Source organism: Stigmatopora nigra, chromosome 18 (assembly GCF_051989575.1).
Source record: "Stigmatopora nigra isolate UIUO_SnigA chromosome 18, RoL_Snig_1.1, whole genome shotgun sequence".
Taxonomy (NCBI): domain Eukaryota; kingdom Metazoa; phylum Chordata; class Actinopteri; order Syngnathiformes; family Syngnathidae; genus Stigmatopora; species Stigmatopora nigra.
Window position 1 is genome coordinate 6478676 of NC_135525.1, and position 21488 is coordinate 6500163.

At 37.7% G+C, this 21488-nt stretch overlaps 1 protein-coding gene across 1 annotated transcript in view; it reads left to right on the forward strand.

Annotated features, from left to right (window-relative positions):
- The window catches only part of adam12a (ADAM metallopeptidase domain 12a), a 35702-nt gene extending 14390 nt beyond the window's left edge, over positions 1-21312 (forward strand). The window contains exons 4-23 of the mRNA XM_077739547.1: positions 4470-4548; positions 6049-6128; positions 7146-7332; positions 9737-9802; positions 9860-9931; positions 10010-10179; positions 11217-11301; positions 11805-11953; positions 14795-14972; positions 15042-15131; positions 15198-15393; positions 15996-16104; positions 16169-16367; positions 16426-16503; positions 17185-17293; positions 17362-17497; positions 18081-18195; positions 18612-18836; positions 19497-19594; positions 19682-21312. Coding sequence (XP_077595673.1) covers positions 4470-4548; positions 6049-6128; positions 7146-7332; positions 9737-9802; positions 9860-9931; positions 10010-10179; positions 11217-11301; positions 11805-11953; positions 14795-14972; positions 15042-15131; positions 15198-15393; positions 15996-16104; positions 16169-16367; positions 16426-16503; positions 17185-17293; positions 17362-17497; positions 18081-18195; positions 18612-18836; positions 19497-19594; positions 19682-19751 — 2491 coding nt within the window. The 3' untranslated portion in view covers positions 19752-21312. The remainder of the gene's footprint in view (positions 1-4469; positions 4549-6048; positions 6129-7145; positions 7333-9736; positions 9803-9859; positions 9932-10009; positions 10180-11216; positions 11302-11804; positions 11954-14794; positions 14973-15041; positions 15132-15197; positions 15394-15995; positions 16105-16168; positions 16368-16425; positions 16504-17184; positions 17294-17361; positions 17498-18080; positions 18196-18611; positions 18837-19496; positions 19595-19681) is intronic.
- The last annotated feature ends 176 nt before the right edge of the window (positions 21313-21488 follow it).

The following is a 21488-nucleotide window of genomic DNA, read 5'->3' on the forward strand; positions in this document are numbered from 1 at the left end:
CTTTTACTTTTAATGTCTTTTGGTAATGTTCATCTCAACTGGCTGGGATTTTCTTCCTCTCAGTTCCTTCCAGATCATGGCGGATATTGTCAAATTGATAACATTAATTAATTTCCCAGTTCTACTGGCAAGCTGTCTAATTACTACACCACACTCTGTCTTTATGCAATGATAAAAACTCAGTGGTTACCCATTTAGCATCATTCATCTGTGTGCTTGGTATTTAAAGCTGAAAGTCTATTGAATGGACTAAAAACATGTCCTGAGGTAAAACTGGGACATAGGGGTACAAAAAATCCCATTTTAACAATAAAAACAATTTATCTAATAACAGATTAACTGTACTCTGATTGTAAAACTAGCTGTTTTTTCCTCTGCTCATAATTTTGAATATCTATATTCCAGACCCTAAAACTGATTCATCATTTCCAATGGCAAATATTTTCAAACTTTCCAGAAGACATTCAAGTTCCATTGAACTTCCATTCTTCTTTTTTTGCAGTATTTTAGCCATGGATAACCTTCAAAAACCTCACATCCATTTTTGATTTTCAATCGAACCGAGCATCTTTTTCACAATTTACACATTTTTCCCTCGTATAAATCTCGCTGACAGCCGAGAACGACCGAGAACTTTCCTAGATCCACCGTGACCAGCTCTCGCAGAGTCAGGGTAGCGTACATTTTGTAATTTCCAAAGCTGACGTACGTAAATCAAGCCTGCCAACCAGGCTAATGCAAATGAGGCGATCCCTAAGATGACAGAATTCACGGGAAAGATGGGGTCATGAAGTCTCGATGATGTTAATCCACCCGAGACATGAGGCTGAATTAGTCAACCAAAGTATATTAACTCATTCACACCCGTTCAGATTTTGGAAGGAGCCTCTCCATGCAAGATTTTGTACAAAAAAAATTTCAACACATTAACAATGGCTGGCTCTAGAAGTGACTGTGTACTACCCTTCAAAAAGAGTGCATTCAACCATTCAGCCTCACATACCTGGAACTCAATACCAATCACCATATGTGAACTCCCATCTTTGAACCCCCTGGCCAATCATCTTAAAGCCTGGCTGTTAGAGGAATTGCGATCACAACGCTGTCTAAAGTTGTGCTACTCATTGTTTACCTTCAACCTGCACAAGGGACTAATGATGGAAATTAGCCCTTGGCTATAATCTTACATATTTACAGATATATGTTCATTAACATGAATAGGAATATGCTTATTAATATGTGCTGTCTCTTATTAAATTAATCAATCTCAAACTCATGTCTAAATTGATCAGTTGTCCAACATTTTCAATAGCAAGTTTACTTAAAAACATGATCTTTTTTGATTTATACCTTATTGCGATTGCCTACTTAAAAAATCAAAAAAGAAGGATTTCAAATAAGCCCTTGAAACTCTAATCTAATTATGAACCCAATAAATGTAAAGTGTGACTTTTTGGTTCGACTTTTTGTTGGTCTATCTTAACTAATTCAAGAAATCATGTATTAATTAAAAGTGTTAATGGACAGATAACCAGCCAATTGACAAACCCCATAAAACATTTTGAATGGCCTCTAAAATTCCGCTGTATTATTATACCATTCATCATCTTTGAGTGTGTTTGTTATCGCGTCTCCCACCCGATTCCAAAGATTTCATCCTTTTGTTGAGGGGGAGGTATTCATCACTGCTTGGCCTATAATTGGGATCCTTGAGTCATCCTTTCTGCAGACGCTGCACAGTGATGACACTTTATTGATTTTCAGGGCCATGCCTTAGCTTAACCACATCAATCTTGAGGTGACTGTCATTCCAATAATTGTCTAGTTGCGGATGCTAATGACTATCGCGTATGACCGTCTCTCTGCCCCTTGATACTGGGCGGGTGTTGAGAATAATAACAACGCTCTTGTAATGGATAGATATGGCTTTTTGCCACGGAGACTCAATTCTCTCTTGGACATAAAGTCAGCTTTAGATGTTAGGATGTTTTTAGGAAAGTGGTTAAACCTTGTGTCAAAGTCTTTGACTGCTTGATCTGGTCCACATGTTATTGAGACAAACTCTTAAGTAGAGTTTAAACAGTAATCCTAAAACTATGATGTGTTGGAACTCATTAAGGACCATTTGAAGTTGTCCACACCTGCCAGAGGAAATTTAGCATAGATGCACTACCGGTCCAAAACTACCTTGACCTGTCCATTCGTTCTGCACTCCCATTTAGACTGGTTGAACTCGTACTAATTTTCCAGGAATCATTGAATGAAAACATGCATAGTAGTCTGGGTGTACACTCTAAATTGCCCCTAGGAATGAGAGTGATTGCCAATGGTTGTCGGTCTCCATGTGCCATGCAATTGGCTGGCCATCAATTCAGGGTGGTTAGCTGGGATGGGCTCAATGAATAATTTGCTCCAAACCCAGTTATTTTACCACCAGTCTCAAGAAAGTAGCCCAATTCTAAACCACAAGTCTATCTAGTGTTGGGTAGTTTATTTGTGAACATTTATCGGAACCAAAACAACCTCTCCAAAACCACTTCTGGCAGGTGTAGAATGTAATCAGTTCCAAGTCATCTCTGGCAGGTGTAGACCAAATCAAACCAGTTCCAGAACATCTCTGGCCGCTGAGTTGTGCTGGCAACATGGAGTACTGGGACTGGATCAGGGTAACCAACTAGGAATTGTCTCTCTGCTCTACTTGGCACTCATGTCAGACACATCGCAGCCAGCAGGATTGGATCCATTCCCATCCTTCTGGAAAAGAGATTCAACCCAAGTCCAGTTTTCTTTCCTGGGAAAAGAGTCCCAATTCCCATTTTTTTTTCTCCAGCAAGTGAAGCCTTAATATTATTAAAAGCACATTGCCTCATGAGTCTCTCTGATGGCTTTTATTGCACTAATTGGTCTTCCAAGATTGGCTTTTATGGGTCGCGTAACTCTTCAAAATGATTTCATCCGCTCCACATTTTTCCGTTTGATCTGCACTAGAACTTTTACGCAATTAATGCCCCTCACATTTGTCACGATTACCTTGGAAAATGGATTCCAGAGCTTCCCAGGTTTTACTATGTCTGGATCTAATGAGACATGCAGCCCCGGAGAAAATATGACTGAGTTTATTCCAACATGAGTAACGATGGCTGTGGTGTTAATACGCAAAAAAAAAAGGTCAGTTAACAATATAGTCACCGCTTCTTTATTCCTAGGTAGGCCATTTTCTCTCGCCTAGTTATGAAACCAGCTGACAAAGTGCCAAAAGAGGGATTGAACTTCTGATCCCCTGTTTGCCAAATCTCCTCAGCTTTTGTCCTCTCCCTCGTCAAAATCCTTTTCACAGTCTCTCCTCCTCTCTTCCCGGAGGCTTTGTATCTGTCTTCAAACTACCTGTATTTTTGTTGAGGATTCTTGTCTTTCCATTTCTCTGCTTTGCCTGTCGCATTAGCATTTGTTGTCTGTTTTTTTTCTCTCTGAATATGTTCCCAAAGAGTAGATCAAAAGTGTCTGAGACGCTTTGAACTCTTCAATCTGCTGACAATGTGCTTTACGGCTCAGGATTTTTTGGGGACGTTCTATTGTGTCTTAGAACTGGAACCGCAAGGTCATATTTTGTCGCCAATGAAAATCGTCTGGGAAAAAGGCTGCCATGTCAGTATTAAGGAAAGTAACTGTGAGCAAATGTGAACACAAGTGAGGATTTTACAAGTTAGCACCAAACTGCTAACAAATTGGACTTGGTAAAATATTTGTAGTACTGTTCGTGCAGGAAAACCTTCCCAGGGAACTTTAATAAACATACAGGCTGTACTATGTAGCTGTCACGACTTGTTAGGGTTTTGGGTGGATTTCTGTGTGTGCTTTTTGACTCTTGTGTCCCTCCAGGCTTCCCTTCCTCATGTAACTTGTTGCGTGTGATTAATTATCAGCCTTTGTCTGTCTATTTAGACCTTTGAGTTTGTCATGGTCGGATCGTGTATCATGTTTGATTCCTGGCAAGTTACCAGGCCATGTTCTATGTACATTTTCTTCCCATTCTTCCATGTCAGATTTGATTTTGTAAGTTCTTGTTCTTTTATTGAATCCCCTCCTCTCTAAATTCTTAGATTTTACGACACCACAGTTACGTAACATTGACATTAGCTGTGTCGTCTGGATGCAAGAGTGCAATATAACATATATTTTTTTAGAGGTAGTTCATTAAGAATACAAAATGAGGTATCAAAAAACTCCAGTGTGGATTTGTGAGAGTTGTTATGGTCATCTAGACATCAAAAGCATGGTTCAAGAAGGGTAAAACAAGCCAGACAGTGTTTGCTTCCCCCCCTACTCAATTTCAATTTACGTATCCTTGAAGCAGCATGGCCCTTTAAAAGATTTCTGGTCTTCACTGCAGGGCCAACAGCGCAATTGATTTCACTGAATGCTCCTTAAGGTCATGGCTGATCATTTGTTGTCTTTATTTTTCATTTTAGGGCTCTGTTTGCAAGTGACTACAAAGAAACTCATTATCTGCAAGATGGCACAGCAGTTATAAGAACCTACAACTCCATGGTAGGTTTTTTGTTGTTGTCTATAACTTATTTTTTAAACACTCTTTTAACTTATTGGCACAATGAGTTAAATACAATGTACTAGAAAAAAATACAATCATGATTAAGAGTCAAAAAATAATATAATACAGAGTTTCAACTGTATTTTGTTGAACATTTTAAAACGTACAGATTTTAATCACATCTAATGATATAGTTGAAAGTGTTCATATATGAACAGACCTATCACAGTTTGGACTTCAAATCAATTTTATTGTATTTCTGCTTGTTAGTTAATACTGAATTTCAAGACTGCCTTTACGTCTCAGTATTATTCATAAATGACTTATTTTATACCTGCGTATTAGTAAAAAAAATCATGGGGGCCTGTCATCTTAGAATAGTTTTAATTTTTATGGAAGAATTGAACGTGAAACCTGTTTTTTATTATTTTTTTATTTGCCATACTTAAGGACCAAAACTCAAGGAGATTTTTTTTGGAAAGAAAGTTAGGATCTTCACCTGTCAAACTCAGGGAATTCGTACTTGATTAGTTAAAAAAATTCTGTCAGAGGTCAGAGAAGCAACTGGCAGGTTTTTGGGAAGGGCTTAGCTCATTCATAATTTACAGAAGAAGAAAAACTTAGCTTGAGTGGAAGTGTTGAATTAGAAACTAAGTGTGCCTGAAGAGTCACAGGAGATGAAATATTCACCACCTCTTCTTGTTCTCTATAAAACACACATGCCGAGCTTTTTACTTCAAATTCAGATGTCACTAAACGTAACTTTGCTTCTCCCAGAAAAACACTCAAATCTGACGCGCTCTCTTTTGGTATTTTGGATGCTTTAAGAGTCTTGAGGCAGGGGTGTCAAAGTTGCGGCCCCCGGGGTGAAAGTGGCCCACCAAGTACGGACACTTTCTAGCTCATTCATACTCTACTACATAATTAAATACTTTCATTTTGGTCCAACAAGGGTGGAGCAAAACCAGATGTTTGTGAGTTGTGTGACTGCACGCACTACTGCAATTTGCTCAAATTTCTATCCTCAATAACATTTATGTAATCGTCCCTTGCTGTTAAAACATCAATGGCAGCCAATGAGTTAATAAGTTACCTTAAAATATCCCAAAACTTACTGGAAGTAACTTGGAAATGCCCAAAAATTAAAAAGGAACTGACCAACAAACAATTAGCACCATGGACAGTTCCTCAAAATGATCCAAAAGTGACCTTAAAACAGTGGAAGAAAAAAAAGTGACGTAAAATTAACTCATTGCTCGCTATTGACAATGATAGATGTCCAATTCTTTTAAACTAGCTGTGGATATTCAACTCATTAGTTAAAGTTAACTTTTTGGGCCTACATGAGATTTAGTGGGCATTAATATGGGCTGCGGAATAAACTGACTTTGACACCCCTGGTTTAAGGTTAGGCTTAGTGTCAGTGTTTGGTTTGAAGTGACATTTTCATGTTGATGTTATCTTTATTTAAGAATTTGTATCTTTTGGTGCTTTTTCAGGCTCACTGCTACTACCACGGCGAGGTGGAGCATCACTCCAACTCTGACGTTAGCATCAGTACATGTAACTCTACGCTCAAGTGAGTTTGCTTCCATTTTTAAATAAGTTTGAAGGCGGATCGACATTTTAGGCCTTAGTATGACCTCAGGGGCTACTTAACTGAATTCGATAGATTGTGCTTTACTGAGCCATAACCCACAGTCGTATTCTTTGTAAAAATAAACCCAAAATGTGCAAAACATAGTCTTAATCCCATTTAGCTGGTGGCGAGGAAGCCAAAGTCACTTATCAGAAGTGATATAGTGGAAAGTAAGCTTTTTCATCCGCTTAGTTTTATTGCTGTGGCGCCTAGCGTTTATATTTTTCCTTTAAAAAAATTAATCATTTTTATTGGGAAAATGGTTAGTATGTGTTGTGTAGGGAATAGCTCCACTGGGTTATAAAGCCTGTTTTTTTCCCATTTAACCAAGCAGAGTGACCTGAGTAAATTGAGCAAATAGTGGACGAACTAGTAATTATTCTGTTGCGTTGATCAAAATATTAGACTTAAAACCGCTTTGACCGAGTAAAAAAAAATGATGTCTTGGAAATAAAGTGTTGTTAACAATGACAAAGGAACTGGAACAATAATAATTGACCCCAACATGGCCAAAAAGGGCACTAGTACGGAAAAAAATCCTGGTTTTAATATTTTCAGATGATAAATTATTAGTTTTTCAATCTCTATGCTTGTTTGTAGAGTCGAGAGCGGTGACTGTGAGACATTTACCATTCAATAGTTGACTTTTTTTTCCTCTGACCCATTTTCCATTTTGTATTCCGACTCGTCATATGATAACGTCAACGAGTATTAACAATTGTTTTCCATTGAGTCATATATGCCCTTTTGCTGGAATCCTTATCTCAGAAAACTTGGTTTGTTTCAACTATACTGAGGCAAAAGTTATTTTTTTATGGTTCAATTTCAATAGTTGTGGGACTTTAAACTGCCCTGAATAAATAAGGACATAATGTCAACCTATTATTATTATGTGTTATGTTGTTATCACTCATCTTATTATAAGTATTCCTACCTGAACACGTGTTGTGTGCGCAGGGGTTTGATTTCAGTGGATGGACGCTCTTATGTGGTGGAACCTGCAGGTCGCGGCCCACCCGGTACTCATTGGATCTACGCCACTCGCCATCTTCGTTTGCGTAGCGGCACCTGCGGACATCATTTGAACACATCGGAGGATGCCACATCGCCAGGCCGAAACCTGTTCCAAAGCTTCAGAACCAGGGTGAGGATTACTGTAATACTTATTAGTATGTGCGTACCAGTCATCAATTTAAACGTAGTATCTTATACTACCGAAAGTTACCATTTGGGTAATTAACTAGTTTTGGATACTGCAAACTAAAATTAATGGTACTGGTAGATAAGAAGTGTTAATTAGTGCCAGTGTTTCTTTTTTGATGAAATATTTTGGTATACATTTGTTTGTACATTTGTATGTTTTATGACTTAAAAGACTGAACAATTGAGGGATTATTCAAGCCATTTCAAAGTAGAATTGTGAAGTTAGATTAGTTATTTTGATATATTTTCTAACCACAGAGCAAATATAACCAACATGGAATCTTTAAAGTAGTACCCAACGAGAAAAAAGCTACAAAAAAACTACTAAGAATTTACTTTTTCTTAATATATATAATCTATAAGTTTTAAATAATACAATTAATTAAGAGCTTTGGTTTTGAAGTTATCATAAGCTCTTTGCAGCCCTAATATTTTCAACTTGGGTAACTTTTTCAATCTGGAAACGATGGTTGTGCGTTGGTGACTGTGACTGATTGGTCAAGGATTCTGGACATCTTTAAGCCTAAAACCTTTTCATCTCAGAAGTCAACAGCATCCTGTCCTGCCTTTTATCAGCCCTGTTTCTCAGATAAGCCACAACAAGCCATGTGCTCTAGATTCAACCCCACAGGCACCGCACGTTGAACTTAAGACCATATCTTCAGGGACGAGCCCCAGAGGGCTCATTTTAATAAGATTAGGCCTGTTCAATTTGTTTTCGACAAATAGAAAACAGGTGCATTTGCTAGATGATTTTTCGCCATATGTTGTCATCCCTCAGGTTCTGTTTTCTTTTTCATGATATTGAGGTTTTGTGAGGACTTTCTCGCCTGAAAACTGCCGATAAAATGGAAATACGTGGCGACATAATAGCACAAAAAAACCTACAAGTAGCATCACCTTTTATGAGATATTCAGATGGAGTGGTCTTTTGCCACATTTTTCGGGCCACTGCTAGGATGTCGCGTATCTTGCAGGACTAGAGAAGCATAGCTTATAAGAGAAGCCGTTTGGTTTGCAACCAAAACAAAAAACTAGGTGGATGCATGTACATGTACATGTATATATGTATGTATATGTATATATGTATACCTATGTGTATGTACATGTACATATACATACATATAGGTATACATATATACATACATATAGGTATACATATATACATACATATAGGTATACATATATACATACATATAGGTATACATATATACATACATATAGGTATACATATATACATACATATAGGTATACATATATACATACATATAGGTATACATATATACATACATATAGGTATACATATATACATATACATACATACATACATGTACATGTACATATAGGTATACATATATACATGTACATGTACATATAGGTATACATATATACATGTACATGTACATATAGGTATACACATATACATGTACATGTACATTTAGGTATACATATATACATATACATACATATATACATGTACATATAGGTATACATGTGTACATGTACATTTACATGTAGGTATACATATATACATGTACATGTACATATAGGTATACACATACACATGTACATGTACATATAGGTATACATATATACATATACATACATATATACATGTACATATACATGTATATATGTATACCTATATGTATGTATGTGTTTAACAAATGGTATTGGCTGTGCTTAACAGCAACACACATCCAATCCATTTCAACTGATCTAAATTATTGTACAAAAGAAAAATAGTAGACCGCCACTGTGAGGCAGAACAAACCCTAAAAATTGCGTGAACTCAGAGGCCACCATGGATGACCGATTACCACATTCGCAAATATCCAATGCGTCACATGGAATCCCCAAGGAAAACAAAAAGTATTCTCACCAGTCTAGGATTTCAAGATGCTTTAACAAAGGAGGAGGATGTTTTGCAAGCCACATGTTTGGACATTTTCCTGAAAAATGCAAACGCACACAGAGAATGATTTACAAAAAGATCAATTTTGGAGACAAAATGTGCAAAGAAGAATGACATTCAAGTTTTCAGCAAAACGCTCCCGTTTTGAAGGAGGTAACAAGCCGTGGGCTCGCTAAAAGCCGAGGGCAAACGTCACCGTTTATCGTCGTTCATCCATTTTTTCGTCCACCCACGCCCTCTCCTCAACACAATCCTAATGGGTGCCATTAGATCCGGCGAAATGGTCAGTTTAATAATTCAAACGAGCCGCCTTGTGATAAAATAGAAAAGCCAGCCTGTTGAATAATTTGCCGTTTCCGCCAAGCAGATTTTCAGGCGGATAGCATCACACTTGGCAATCAGGAAGTAGTTTTCTCCTTCTATATTTCAGCACAAGCGTCACATCCAGACCACCACCAAATACGTGGAGCTGATCATCGTGGCTGACAACCGAGAGGTAAGCGTCATCATCCTCACCTGCGTCTCCAACCATAACAGCCACGCCCACCCTCAGTTCCAGAAGCAAGGCAAGGACGTGGAGAAAGTCAAGCAGCGTCTGGCCGAGATTGCCAATTACGTCGACAAGGTAGCCATCCCATCACCGGGACGGGGTCAAGGGTGGCGTTGATGTGACCTAAAAACAGCCAGACTTCCTCTTGATCAGTTCTACAGAGCTTTAAATATCCGCGTGGCTCTGGTGGGCCTGGAAGTGTGGAGTGACGCCGACAAATGTCCTGTCACGCAAGACCCCTTCACCACACTCCATGAGTTTTTGGATTGGAGGAAAGTGAAGCTGCTTCCCAGGAAGCCACATGACAATGCACAGCTTATCAGGTGGGAATTATTTTTGTCCTGGGATGTTGATAAGTGTGACTGTGGTTGCTATTCAATGTAAATCTGGCTTAAATTGAAATCACAAGAGTCCGACTTTGATAATACTACAAAAAAAAAAAACATGTTTCAGTAGTAGTGAGAGCCATAGATGTCCAAATAATTTGAATTGAAAGGGCTGGCAGTTATTGTCCCTCTCTTTAACAAAACAAATGGCTGAGTGTTAAGACCTACCGTATGTGTACATGTACATCTATGTTTATGTATGTATATATACATATATATATATATATATATATATATATATATATATATATATATATATATATATATATATATATATATATATATATATATATATATATATATATATATATATATATATATATATATATATATATATATATATATATATATATATATATATATATATATATATATATATATATATATATATATATATATATATATATATATATATATATATATATATATATATATATATATATATATATATATATATATATATATATATATATATATATATATATATATATATATATATATATATATATATATATATATATATGTCATGTATTCATGTATTTATTTTATTGACTTACTTATTACCTATCTATTTATGTCTAAAATGCTTTTCCTATATCTGCATTCTCACCCTCTTGCTACTGCGACAACAACATTTCCCGAATACGGGATGAATAAGGTTATCCCATTCAATCCAATGACATTTTTCAGACGTATCCTGCAAGTTTGATTATAATCACTTTATTTGCGAACAAGGACATGCAGACAAACAGACAGATGTTTTATGAGTTGAATACAAAAGGTTCTGCCTTTTCTAGGCTTCCCCGACTTGCAGTTAATTAAAAAGTGATGTCACTGAAAGCACTGGGAGGATGCTCGTAAAGATATAGCGTTTCTTCGCCATCATGATGACTGCTGTTAATGGCAGTGATTAAGTTAATGTGGAGAAAAGTGATGTATCCCCCTGTTAATGCTTAGCTTGTCTTTATTCTCAGCGGCGTGTACTTCCAAGGTACTACCATAGGCATGGCGCCCATCATGAGCATGTGTACAGCGGAGCAGTCTGGAGGAATTGTCATGGTATGCGTCTTAATGGCATAGGTGGAAAATAACCATATTTGTAGGACTTTAAATATAAAACAAATAAAATACATCATAACCAAAAACAAAACAAGTGAAGGAAACTTGTTGCATTTTTCTTCTTTGTTTCTTCAATTTTAAAGTACTGAATAGTGAGTTTTTCAAAAGTATTTATTTTTTTGGGTTGTTTTTTGTATTAATTTTGTTTTTCCTTTGTTTTTAGTTTTATTTTTTACTTCCTCAACCTGGCCAGAAAAAAAATATGCAAAAAACAAGAAAATAGCAGTTATCGAGATACTTGGAAGTCTCATGTGGATTGCATTCCCCAAATTCTAGACAGGGCCTTTTATTTTTAATATTTAAGGTGAATACTATCAGCTTCCATAACAACTAACAGTGAAATATATATCGTAATTCTGTGACGATCAGTTTTATATTGTTGTAATGCTATTATGATATGAGCTATTTAAAAGAACATAATAGCCATTTGAATCTATTTTCAGGATCATTCGGACAACCCACTCGGTGCCGCCGTCACGTTAGCCCACGAGCTGGGCCACAATTTCGGAATGAACCACGACACGCCGGAACGGGGTTGCGGCTGCCGGGTGACGGCAGAACGTGGCGGTTGCATCATGACTCCTTCCACCGGGTGAGTGGCGTTGCAGAAATATGCTTTTGCTGCGCCTTTAAGCCAAGTGTGCCTTGGAAGTTTCAAGGTTGTTGTTGTTTTTATTTATTTATTTATTTATTTTTTACCGCCGCAGCTGTGCCAACAGCCGGCGGCTACTTCAAGTCTTTGTGGAAAGGGAAGTGATTAGTTCAGGTACAATACACAGCACGCCTTAAACTGTGCACAAGAGAAAAAACAACCAAGTTCACAAGCGTGACAACTTGCAGGACTAATTATTCACATATTAGACTAGAGCAATTTCATATTTTTTGCTTTATTCTGTATTTAAGTATAATATACAGCACCCAGGCGACCCTTGTTAGAATAAGCGGTACTGAAGATGAATGACTGAACAAGTAATTGTGGGTATTTTCTTAATCTAAATTAAACAAATATATACATAAACAAATTTGAAAAGTGAACCTTTTTTAGTTTTTTTTAATTTAAAAAACAATCAAACTAATTACAAATATGTACAAGTACTTCCTACTCAACCTCAACTTTAAATTAACAAAAATATTTAATAATATTAAAAAAAAATGTTATCTGGTTCACGAAAATGATGAGTTTGACAACCCTAAAGATTACATTTTCTTTTAAATATCAATTGGGGGAAAACACAAAAAACAACCCCTATCTTTTTGTCTTTTTCCTCTTTTCCAGCCTTTTGCTGTTCGTGGACTCGCATGCAAGTTTAATGTTGCCGACTGCTAAATATTTCAGCATCTCTAAAAACTTATCTTGTTCCACACTTTTTCCTTTTTGAATTTGGCCGCGTTTGAATATTTCAAGCCAGCGTTGTTTGCACGTCAGCTCACAAAATGCAAGCTTTGAGCGCTAAAACCAGAAATAATCACATGTAAATAACATGAATATAGACTCATATCTTCATCCTTATTCCTTAATGTTGTGCGATTTTTAATCCAGGATTAACGTGGTTTTGAATTTGAACACAAAAATCTTGGTATCGTCTCTTTTTTTTGTCATTTGGTTTTTCTAAAAGGGGCAAACGGATTAGCCCATTGTCATCATTTGAATGCTGCTTATCCGCAACCGTACAACAGTGAACCCCCACATTTTCAGTTTCATCCCAAAAGTAGAATTTACCGTATTTTCTCGCACATAAGCCGTATTTGTATCTAAAAATATGATGACTGAATCAAAAGTACGGCTTATATACGCACAAATTAGACTTTACATGCACAAAACTGCAAAGTGGCAATGCCAAAACACATTTATTTCAAAAGAGAATAAAAATAAACAGATAAAGCGCTAAAGAAAATTTATTTTGATGCCTATAGATGAAATTCAAGAAAAATATCAAGTAATCGATTTTTACAGTATCTCAGAAATACCATGTGCGATGATTTTTTAAAGATTATCCCTTCAAAGTAACACAATTGTACTCCCCATTAAAACCATGAATATAGGCGGTCTTATACAAGAGAAATTGTAAAAAATTCCACGATTTTAAGGCAATTTTAAGGTCTTATACAATAGAAATGTAAAATTCAACGATTTTAAGGCAATGTTAAGGGCTTATACGCGAGAAAATACATTAATTTATTTGCTGGGAACATCCAACTCATTTGAGGGGCTCGCAGTACCACCTCCATGTATTACTGAGTACTCACTGACATCTTTAAAAAAAAAAGTATTTTGCTGTGAGATGGTGTTTTAAACTTGTGCTTTGATGAAAAGAAAGTCCAGCACTACATAATATGCAAATTGCAGTTCTAATTAAAATCCCTCAGGGTGATTTTTCAAGTGAAATTTACCGCTGAACTCATCAGTAGTAGTCTCGCCTCTCATTTTTTTGCCTCAACGCATGCAGTGACCTTAAAACTGACCATTCCGCAACACTGACAATTTATCATGTGTTTTTTTTAAAAGGGTGCGTCTAAAATGACGTCCACCCTTTGTGTCATGTGCGTCATGGTCTTTGTTATTAAAAAACATCTTAGGTTATTCTTTATCATTTGATACTATCACACACACACACGTCATCAGAGGAGCTGCTCAATAATATAGTTGGCAAGAGTGGATGAAAGATCTCATCCAAAAACAACATGAAAAACACTCCATGTATTTTAAGCACTTAGTTGGCCAGATAATATTTTCCTTTTAGTGAAGACTACGGAGAGTCTACTCGTACATGAAGTTGAATTCCCTGGTGGTCCCGAACTTCTTATGTGGAGTTAGCATATTCTCCTGCCTGCATGGGTTTTCTATGGGTACTCCAGTTCCCTCCCACATCCCCAAAATATACACAATCTAGTTTAACTCTCTAAATTGTCCTCAAGTTTGAGTTTGAGTGTGGATAGTTGTTTGTCCTGGTGTACCCAAATTTCCTTAGGGTAGGATCCAGCACCCCCTGGGTGTGGTTGGGCAAAGGGAGAGTTTAATACAAACATTTGATGATGGGCAGAGTTATAATATAAACTTTATTCATTCATTTTCCGTATCACTTATCCTCACAAGAGTCGCGGGGGGTGCTGTAGCCTATCCCAGCCAACGATGGGCACCAGGTGGGGTGGCCAGCCAATCAAAAGGCACAAGGATAGGGACAACTATTCAAGAATGGGGAATTTAGAGTGTTCAACCAGCCTACCATGGATGTGTACTCAGACAAAACCCACCTAAGCCCGGGGAGAACATGTAAACTCCACACAAAACTGTTAGGCCATTGCACTACCCCAGCTATAATGTTTAAGTCTTAAAATATTTTTACCAGCAAGCTCGACCTCGACTTAACGGGGGTCTGTTAATACACTATGGCCCCCGAGCATTGTTCACATTTGTTCCACCTCTTGTCTGCAGGTATCCCTTCCCCACCATGTTCAGTAGCTGTAGTAAGAAGGACCTGGTTGCTAGCTTGGACAAGGGGGTGGGCATGTGTCTGTTCAACATGCCCGAAGTCAAAGTTCTTTACGGCGGGCAGAAATGCGGCAACGGCTACGTCGAGGAAGGAGAAGAGTGCGACTGTGGAGAAGCTGAGGTTTGTTTTTCTGTGAAATATTCCGTCAGTTATGAAAAAATTGCTTAAATGAATGTATTGCGTGTGCAGGAATGCCTGAATCCATGCTGCAACGCCACCACCTGCACGCTAAAGGGCGACGCCGTATGCGCCCACGGTCAGTGCTGCCACAACTGCCAGGTACCGCCACCGCTTTGACGAGCCTTTTCTCGAATCCCGGGTTCACGCCTGTTGTTTTTTTTACAGCTGAAACCCGCGGGGACTCCCTGCCGTGAGTCGGGTAACTCGTGCGACCTGCCCGAGTTTTGCACGGGTGGCGGCCCGCATTGCCCTGCCAACGTGTACTTGCATGATGGGCACGCCTGCAGCGGCGTGGAAGGGTATTGTTATAACGGAGTCTGTCAGACGCACGAGCAGCAGTGCGTCACGCTGTGGGGGCAAGGTAATTATGGGAAGGGGGTTAATTAATCTTAGTGGTCAATATATTGGCTCATAAATTATTACTGACATGATATGGTCTACAAAATAATAACATTTTAGTTTTATTTAAAAATCAACCTTTTGTGAGTTTGAATTGATGTATTTTTTTCATCAAAATGCATAATGTGCAATACATTTTAGTGTAGAATCTGAAATATTTGAGAGGAACTGCAGATATCTGCATTATATGTCGAAGTTCATGTGTTTTATCTTTTAAAAGTGCACACACTTAGTCATTAATTGTATTGCATTACAATTGGGGAAAATTATTCGATACATAATAAAAGTGCAATTTGCCAAAGCAGTATATAGTATAAGTATGTCTTTTTTTAATCCAATTTTTTGCGTATTTTGTTTTAAAATTTAACCTTATAACTGCCAACATTGCATTTTGGAGAAGACAATGGTTGTATAAAACTAAAGTGGCGACTACAACTATGCATTTAAAATCTCATCTTGCCAAAATTACCGACTTGATATTTATGGACTATTAATTGACTTATTGCACTAGACGTAGCGTGTAACCCCCCATTGATGACTGGTAATGACTTTTCCTTGGCGCAGGTGCCAAGGCGGCCCCCGGCATCTGCTTCGAGAGAGTCAACTCTGCAGGCGATCCATACGGGAATTGCGGCAAAGACCCCAAAGGATCCTTCGCCAAATGTGAAGCACGGTAAGACACAACGACTCCCGCCCACTTGTCCTGGTCGCGCCTAAACTTGCGCTCCAATTTACAGGGACGCCCAGTGTGGCAAAGTTCAGTGCCAAGGGGGTGCCAACCGCCCGGTCATCGGCACCAACGCTGTTTCCATAGAAACCAACATCCCTTTGCAGGAGGGTGGGAGAATCCTTTGCCGTGGGACGCACGTCTACTTGGGCGATGACATGCCTGACCCTGGTCTGGTGCTGTCGGGTACCAAATGCGGGGATGGAATGGTGAGCTGAACGCGTACCCAATTGTCATTGTGGGCGTAACTTTTGCATGCTTCTTTAGATGTGCCTGAACCGCCGATGCCAGAACGTCAGCGTCTTTGGCGTGCACGAATGCGCCGCCAAGTGTAATGGGCAAGGGGTGAGTGAAAGACATGATACCTCTACATCATTTCGTTTCTTGAGTGTGAGTTTGATTTATTTAATTAGGGACGGCACATATTAATGAACATATTCATGTTAATGAACATGTATATGTAAATATACATGATTGTAGCCAAGGGCTAATTTCCATCTTTAGTCCCTTGTGAAGGTTAAAGATAAACGATGACACACACACACATAGCACAGTTTTTGTGATTTCAATTTTGTTTGTCTAATAGCCAAGCTTTAAGATGATTGGCCAAGAGGTTCAGAAACGGTAGTTTATGTATTTTAATTAGAATTGAGTTCCAGGTATGAAGAGAGAAGATGTTTTGGCTCATTTAGCACTTGTTTTGAAGGGAACTACACATTCACCTCTAGAGCCAGCCCTTGTTAATGTGTTGTATTTTTTTGTACAAAATCTTGTAGTAGAAGAGGAGCTTTGTGTTGGAAGATTTTATAAATTAATGTGGCATCTGCATATTTAACAATATTGTCCCAGTTCAGGCGTTTGTGTTTTTTTTTTTATATCATGTGTGATATTATCATTGTTTTGCTTACTAAGGCATTAATTAGATTGTTTCATATGAACCAAAATTGGACAAATTGAAATGACATCAATGTCACTGATCAATCTCTATGAACCAGAGATTGAAGTTGCAGTTATTTTCTTTGGCAGGTGTGCAACAGCAACAAAAACTGTCACTGCGAGGCACACCGTGCTCCCCCTTTCTGCAACATGTCCGGTTTGGGGGGCAGCGTGGACAGTGGTCCCGTCCGACTGGCAGGTAAACTCGTCGGAAGTGTGTATTTGATCTCAGTTGTGTGACGGCTTTCCTGATTTCTTTGAGTGCAGATGGTCTCCGAGTGACGGTCGGCGTTCTGGCGTTGGTGTTCATCGTGGTCGGCTTTGCTGTGGTGGTGTATATTAAGCGAAAAAATCTCCGGGGGGTGCTTTTTAGTGCCAAAAAGGATCCTACTGACAAGCTAAGGTATTTCATTTCTAAGGGTATGCCTCAATTTAAAAATAGAAACCTGTTAATCAGTGGTTCTGTAACTATCTCGTTGTTTTTCAGTGGTCAGTAAATGAGTTAAAAGTAAAAAGTCTCACATTTTTTCTTCTTATAATTATTTAGTATAATTTTTAGAATCCTTAACAAATGTGATGGTCAATATTAATGTTTTAATATTAATGTTACATAATTAAGCTTTTAAATCAAGCCTGTAACATTTCTTTTAGTTAAATTTATCTATTTTTCAGACTATAAGTAGGAGTACAAATCATATGTTTGGGAGGACAATTTTAATTTATTTTATAAGAACACTACACCCCCCACCCAAAAAAAATATGCGTCTAAGTAACAATAGTAAAATGAAGAACACATTTTTTTTGGATAATTATAGCCTCAAAAACAACATAACGGGAAAAAATGTTGCAGGCCCAGCCAAACTATAAAAAAGTGTGACTTATAGTCCAGAAAATACATTGTTTTTTTTAATGCAATTATTGATTCATCATAATTGAAGCAGTAAATTACCACATTAATTTTTACATACTCTGTTATTTGTTTTCAGGTCCATAAGTGCCTCAACAGGCCCGGCGACCAGTCCCAAACAGCATCAACCCGCAACCTTAATGTCTCCTTCTCGACCCGCGCCGCCACTACCCCACCACGCCACCATTTTTAAGGTGGCATCAACCTCCATGTTCAACATAGGAATTAGCTACATCTACGTCCATATTTTTCATGTTGACAATGATGTCATGGCTTTACGGGATTGGAACCTCCCTCCACAGCTGCTAACCATTTGGGCATGTGGTTATAATCTATGGGGTGTTCCTAAAAATGTTTGATGTCGGGAGTAGTGCAGGTGAGGTCATCCCCCGCCATTTATGAGTCGTGGGGGGGCTGTCATATGAGCTCATGTGTTCCCTGCAAACATCTGGTCTAAACAACAATCGTTCATATTTTGGCTGGGTTTCACTGTGGGTCGCCGCCAAATGGGAACAGATCGAGATAACCAACATGACTATTTCATCTTCATATGGTTTGAACAGATGTTTAGGATGATGTGTTATGTTAATGCTTCTTGGTTTTTATGCAGACGCCTCGAGGTGGTGGGCCACGGGTGCAGTTGCCGCCGCCGTACCCGTCACACCTGCAGCGATTGCCCCAGTGCCAGCCACTCTCGGTCACCATGTCCCTTGCCACGGCGCCCCCGCCGCCGCCAACACCGCCTTCTCATCTTCATCCTCACGTCCATGTGGCGGTGGCCAGGAGGACGGCTCCGGTGGTCCGGGGTGCTCCATGTTTGAGTGCTTGTAGGGTGGTGAGTAGCCATGTTTTGTAAATTAGAAAGAAATATATCGGTGAGTTGGATTTTGAATTTGATGACTTTTACCTTAATATTTCAATTCTCATTTGATTTGGGAATAAAGGGGTTCCTAAAATTTGGTAAAAGTTAATAGTGAAATTATCTAATCATGGAAAATACCCCCCAAAAAGTAAACATTTGTAATAAAAAGGTTGAGTTATCATTGGAGAATTTACAATATTTTACTAAATTGGATTTTATATGCATTTCTTTTTGTACCTAAACAGACACATACTTTTTTTAAAATAAATACAGTAGTAAATAGTGTTATATCTTATGAAATAATTCATATCCAAACTTTTTATGAAATTATTTCTATGTATACTCAATTTAAAAATCTTTATGTATTCCTTACTACCGTCTAAAACATTATTTTACATCCCGAGAGAAAAAAATCCATACAAAATTCATTTGATTTAAAAGATAGAAAAGATGATGATGACTAATCCAGCAATTATTCAACAATACACTACATTACCTTCATGAATAAATATTAGTATTAAATTCATTAATTAAAAAAACAACCACTAATTTCAGTAGTAACCCCCTTTACAGACTTATTAACCAGGAGCGCCCTCTCATGGAGATTTTCTCCTATTCTATATCTCATGTCAGGAAACCGAGCGACCCGGTCCCCCTCAAAAGCCTCTGCCTGCGGACCCCCGGACATCCCACGCCGCCCCCAGACCTGTACGCCCTCACCCGGGTACCAAGTGAGCTGACACCAAACAAATCAGTCCTCTTATGAAATTGCATTTATGTACATTGTTTCCAAACTTGTACTTGTCTTTTTTTTTCAGAAGCGTAGCCAAGCAGCCCCCCACGCTTCCCAAGCCCCGCACGGTCGCCAACGTCAGGTACAGCAGATGATGATGACGATGAGGAAAGTGATGGAACAATTTGCACTAGGACCGCCTTGAAAATAGTGGCCCTGATTCGCCTTTTTGGTGCTACAAGTTCAGGTACACGCAAGTGAACTATTTATAGATGATCGCTATTTATTTGCGGCCACGCGGCGCACTGTGCCTCAGCCTTTTTTTCTCACCAAGAATACAGATAAAAGTTGTTGTTTTTTTCATCTCAATTTGCAAAAAAAAATGTTGAAAAAGGTTGAAGTTTATGTGATATTATAAAGGGGTAAGTTTCAAGTGATGTATGGAACTGATAAGCCAAGGAACCACTTTATTGGAAGGAAAATATATGTGAAACTGGAATCACTATTTGATGCTTCTAGATTGAAGGTAATGGTTACAGCTCATCTTTACATATCTCATTTTTTTTGCAATATCATGCAGACTAGTTTTCTCAATTTCTTTTTGTTTTACAGTTAGGTTTTATTTTACATATCCCCATCATCTTTTCATTTTATAGTTACAATTTTTGCCTTTGCATTCTTTTGGTTAATTCTTTTTACCTGTCCTGATTTTCTGAGCAAAACTTTAACTTATATTTTCTATTCTACTTTTTTGCCATTCATTCTTTTTCAACCAATAATAGTTTTGACATTTTTTTTTACATTATATATTGAATATGGCCATATTTTTGGGGGGTGTAAGGGTCAATTTGAAATCCTTCCGCTTTTATATTTGAAATAGGTAAAAAAAAAAAAGATGGGTTTTGATTTTAAGGGTTAACTCATTTGCTGCCATTGATGGCAATATGTCCAATGCATTTTGCCTGGGAAGTTTGACAGTGATAAATTTGGATTGGACTTCTATTGCCGTTGGTCTATAACTATCAATGAAAGTGAATGAGATAAGGGCTAAAAGCAATTAAATCATACATTAGGATATTTCAAAATATACATAAATACTCACATTTTCACTACTAAATATGTAGGCTGAACGCAAGATTCTTTTTCAGGCCATATTCAGTTATATTTGCATTATTTGCCGTGGGCCAATAAATTGATGGCTGGCGGACCTTAGTTTGGAAACCTCTTTTGTAGATTTTACCCTCCCACATTTTTTCTAAAAGTCACATTTTTTAAAATAGTGAATTCTTCCAAACACTTGAAAGTATTTCTCATATGTTTAAATGAAAGTACTGGCTCTTACATTTTTGTGCAATCTTAAACTAAACTTGAAGCCAGCGAATGACTGCTCCCATTTGACTCAACAAAACTCATAAAACATTCAGAAATTGGCTTTTTATTTCTCCATCTCATCCAAGTTAGTTGTTTCTTATCATTGCATTGTTTTGTTGTCAAAAATGAAACTGAACTTTAAATACGATTTCGATCGTGATCGTGCACTACTTTACTGTTGTTTGCTTTTAAACAAAAAAAAAACAAAAAACTAATCAAAAACATGCCTCTGTACTGAAGAGCAAAGTGTGTGTGAGCTTGTTTTTATGTTACAAGTGAGTATGAGTTTTTCTATGACAAATGTTTGATACATCATAATGTGCAGTAAACACTGTCCCAATTGTCCTCTTCTTTTTTCATGTTTGGTATCATTACTTAGACAATAGAATGTGCTTTATTATTTTTTTTGCTGCTGAATTTCAAAGGCAAAAATTGGATGAAAAGTATTTAATGAAGTTAGAAAGGGTAGTAGCGAACTGATTTAAAAATTTAACATTTGCAGTAACTACTGCTATAATAAG